The sequence below is a fragment of the Pongo abelii genome, chromosome 1 (assembly GCF_028885655.2).
Source record: "Pongo abelii isolate AG06213 chromosome 1, NHGRI_mPonAbe1-v2.0_pri, whole genome shotgun sequence".
In the NCBI taxonomy this organism is placed as follows: domain Eukaryota; kingdom Metazoa; phylum Chordata; class Mammalia; order Primates; family Hominidae; genus Pongo; species Pongo abelii.
In genome coordinates this window covers 119842376-119846905 of record NC_071985.2, presented here as the reverse complement: position 1 = coordinate 119846905, position 4530 = coordinate 119842376, and the positions used below count along the sequence as shown (strand labels likewise).

General features: G+C 45.8%; 1 protein-coding gene across 1 annotated transcript; it reads right to left on the bottom strand.

The window, feature by feature from the left end:
* Positions 1-3364: 3364 nt before the first annotated feature.
* LOC112129618 (large ribosomal subunit protein eL39-like) lies at positions 3365-3582 on the bottom strand. The gene has a single exon (XM_054529228.2). It carries the CDS (start codon positions 3557-3559, stop codon positions 3404-3406), a length of 156 nt encoding a protein of 51 aa, XP_054385203.1. The 5' UTR covers positions 3560-3582; the 3' UTR covers positions 3365-3403.
* Positions 3583-4530: the final 948 nt, after the last annotated feature.

Here is a 4530-nt window from a genome sequence, read left to right as displayed (position 1 = left end):
ACGCCAGCCTGGGTAACAGAGAGAGACTCTGTCTCAAAAAACAAACAAACAAACAAAAAACCTTCTATGGCTCCCTATTGCCTACACACTAAAGCTCAAATTTTTTCTTTTGTTAAAAAAGACCACTATGGGCTGGGCGTGGTGGCTCACGCCTGTAATCCCAGCACTTTGGGAGGTTGCAGTGAGCCAAGAGCCCTTTTTTTTTTTTAAGAAGGAGTCTCACTCTGTCACCCAGGCTGGAATGCAGTGGCATGATCTTGGCTCATTGCAACCTCCACCTCCTGGGTTCAAGAGATTCTTCTGCCTCAGCCTCCTGAGTAGATGGCACTACAGGTGCCTGCCACCATGCCCAGCCAATTTTTGTATTTTCAGTAAAGACGAGGTTTAACCATGTTGGCCAGGCTGGTCTCGAAATCCTGACCTTGTGATCCACCCGCCTCGGCCTCCCAAAGTGCTGGGATTACAAGAATGAGCCACTGAGCTCGGCCTAAATCAAATTCTTTAAAATGACACACAATGCCCCCTGAGACCTCTGACCCCTGTCCCTGCTTTCCTCTCCAGCTGCATCTCTTACCCACCACCCTCACCATCCCTCTATGCGCTGGTCAGACCAAACTGTCTACTCCTGGCCTGGCAAATGCCATGCTCCCTCCATCATTCAGGGCTTTGTGTATATGTATGCCCCCTTAAGGTAGAATGAGCATTGGTACACATACCCCTTGTTTCCGTCTGCTTAATTTGGTCAATTTCTATTTGTCCTTCAAGCATCATACTATACTTCCCTTCTACTGGAAAGCCTCCATCCACTGACCTCTCCACCTTTGCCATCCAAGATTGGGCCTGGGTGCCCACCCCCCCAGGCTCCCACAGCTCCCTATGCTCTCCCGGCTTTTATGAAGAACTTTTTTTTTTCATTCACCAATTGACTTTATGCTCCCTCTTGAGTCCATACATTTCTACAGGATAGGAACCCATCTTGTTTGCCGTGATATCTCCTAGGGCCTAGCACAGTGCAGCCATATGGCAGGCATGTAGCAATAATGGCTATAATATCAACCATAGCCCACATTTATTCAGCAGGCACTATCATGTGGTGGGGACCATTCAGGATGCTGTCAGTTATAGTGTGCTTAGTACTCGTGTGGCTGCGTAGCACCTAGGATCCATTCCCACCGATCTCCTGTCCTTTGGAGGCAGATAGGTGAAAACCGCATTTCCCAGCCTGACTTCTTCGAGAGCAATGGGTACATACGGGGATCCAACATTTAGGCCCTCACATGAGATTTGGAAGGTGGAAGAGGCAGAGTCCGTCTTCCTGCTGCTTTGGCTGGTTCTTTCTGGCAAGCAGGGCCATACAGATGCACACTTTTTCCTGCAGCAGCATCCAGTGTCCAGTTACCACCTGCGGGGAATACGGGGACAGTTGGTGGCAACAGCCGTGAAGGCCCCATCTGCTCCCTGGACCACAGCCATGCCAGTGTAACCCAGAACTCTGCAGTGCCAATAGCAATCTCCAGGTGCCATACCTTGCTTCCTACTCAGGCATAGGTGGCAGACCCTCTGGACTCAGCCTTACTTCCTCTCCTCTCCCCATCCAGACACTCCAACCACCCTGTAATCACCCAACCTTTGTCTCAAATCACTTTCTGCTCAAAGTACCTCCAGTGGTTCCTGTGTCCTGCACTGAACTCTGCTGACTCATACAATTTTTTTTTTTTTTTTTTTGATACAGAGTCTTACTCTGTCACCCAGGCTGGAGTGCAGTGGCACGATCTCGGCTCACTGCAGCCTCTGCCTCCTGGGTTCAAGTGATTCTCCTGCCTCAGCCTACTGAGTAGCTGGGACTACAGGCACACACCACCATGCCCGGCTAATTTTTGTATTTTTAGTAGAGACAGGGGTTTCACCATGTTGGCCAGGGTGGGCTCAATCTCCTGACCTCGTGATCCATCCACCTTGGCCTCCCAAAGTGCTGGGATTACAGGCGTGAGCCACCGCGTCTGGCCAGACTCATACAATTATTATCCTCATTTTACAGGGAAGAAACTAAGGCCCAGAGGAGTTAAGTAATCTTCCCAGAGCCTCACAGCCAGTCAGTGGTAGAACCAGGCTTTGAACCCAGGGCTTTCTGACCCCAGCACCCACCATACTTGCTGCCTCTGGGAATATGTGTTGCTGCGTGCCCGATGTGGGAGGAGGCACAGAGAGCCTTCTGGCAGCCTACTGCCTGCTAACAGTAGACAAAGTAGAAATCTCAGTGACATACCCATAACTGGGGTTAATCAGAAGTCAAAGTGGCAAATTAGCATCCAAGATGGAGTTGCTTTAACCTCCACATGTTCTCAAAGCATTTTCATTTGGAAAGGGGTCAGGCAGTGGCAGTCTGACAGATTTTCCTGGTTCGCAGTTTGCACCAGGTGTTCCAGTGAACTTTCTGAGTAGTTCATATAGCAACAGGCATGAAGGTTGTTCATATAGAAGCTGTTATGATAATTTCTCTGAAGCCTGTATCAAGTCTTCCAGCTTCGACTTGCAGGGCTCTGAGACTAGAAACCTTTTTTTTTTTTTTTTTTTTTTGAGGCAGATTCTCATTCTCTTACCCAGCTGGACTACAGTGGCGCAATCTTGGCTCACTGCAACCTCCGCCTCCTGGGTTCAAGTGACTCTCCTGCCTCAGCCTCCTGAGTAGCTGGGATTACAGGTGTGCGCCATCACGCCCGGCTAATTTTTGTGTTTTTAGGACGGATGGGGTTTTGCCTCAGGTGATCCCACCGACCTTGGCCTCCCAAAGTGCTGGGATTACAGGCATGAGCCACTGCGCCCGGCTGACTAGAAACCTTTTTAAGCCAGGCCAGTTTTGTTCCAAGGGGTGCTTTATTGGCTCCGTAATGCCAACCTTAGTTCCTTAAAGCTGCCTAGTCATATCTCAAAATATAACATTCCAGTTAAAGCCTTGGTTAATTTAACCAGTGTTTCCATTATGTTTGCTACAGGAAAACAGGTTCTTATTGAACTTATGCAAACAATTATATTGTCATAAAAATAAGGATACTCACTAATAGTTTCATAACTCTGGAGGGATCAGGTAGGGAGAAAAAAGTAAATGTTATAATTTTTGTTCACAAAAGTATACTTTACCAAATTTCTATAAGCTACAGATAGCTTAAGAAAAAAGAAAAAAATCTTAAATCAAGAAAACAAATTTATTTTATTTTATTTATTTATTTGAAATGAAAGGCCTCATATTTATTACTGAACCCAGTCAACCAACACGTTCATAACAGATTCAGAGAGGAAAACATGTCGAACTCTCTAGATAGTGGTGACATTTTCAGCTTGATAATGGTAATGTGATTGTACCTTCAGATAGCATCAATATGTGTGCTGTCTCATGTGCAATTCCTTATAGACCCAGCTTGGTTCTTCTCCAATGTCTCCTTTTGGAGTTGTACCTGATTTTATTACCAGTTTTCATCCGAATCCACTGGGGAATGGGACGATTTTGCTTTTGTTTCTTGGCCAGGAATAGCTTAATCCTGAAGGTCTTGTGAGAAGACATGGTGAGAAGCGGAGTCAAGCACAAACCACAATGGCGGAGAAAGGAAGAGAGTATTCTATTTTATTCATTTTTTTTTTTTTTTTTTGAGACAGAGTCTTGCTCTGTCACCCAGGCTGGAGTGCATTAGCATAATCTCGGCTCACTGCAACCTCCACCTCCCAGGTTCAAGCGATTCTCCTACCTCAGCCTCCCAAGTAGCTGGGATTTACAGGTGCCCACAACCATGCTCAGCTAATTGTTGTATTTTTAGTAGAGACGGGGTTTCACCATGTTCGTCAGGCTGGTCTCAGAAGTCCTGACCTCAGGTGATACATCCCCCTCCGCCTCCCAAAGTACTGAGATTACAGGCATGAGTTACTGTGCCCGGCTTGGAAAACAAATATTAAAGAACCAGAAGTGTTTTAAACAAAAAGGCACAAACATTATCCTTGTCAGTTTATTCAGTCTCATGTAATTAATTCTTGTCCTGCCTAGTGTTGGGTTAGCAGTTTCATGAACCCATCAATTTCCTTAGAGTTCTGGAAATTCTTACCCACTCCAATGGTATAATCTAATAGATATCAGAAACCTATACTTGTCAGAGTCCTTCCCATGAATCTCTTTGAAGATGAAACATTTTAGGATTATAGTTGTTTACAAAAGCTTTCAGGAAAGTGTCAGAGTAAAATAGTTAACTGTCTCAGGATAACAAAACTTAAAATGGCCATCGTTAAAAATCTGATGTGAGTTTATTATAATACAATTGACATAGAAAATTCATTATTGGCTGGGCATGGTGGCTCACGCCTGTAATCCCAGCACTTTGGGAGGCCAAGGTGGCGGATCACCTGAGTTCAGGAGTTCAAGACCAGCCTGATTAACATGGAGAAACCCCGTCTCTACTAAAAATACAAAATTAGCTGGGCGTGGTGGCAGATACCTGTAATCTCAGCTACTCAGGAGGCCGAGGCAAGAGAATCACTTGAATCTGG

Coding starts and splice junctions, on each gene's coding strand:
- LOC112129618 (XM_054529228.2), bottom strand. CDS start 3,559: ATGTCTTCTCACAAGACCTTCAGGATTAAGCTATTCCTGGCCAAGAAA.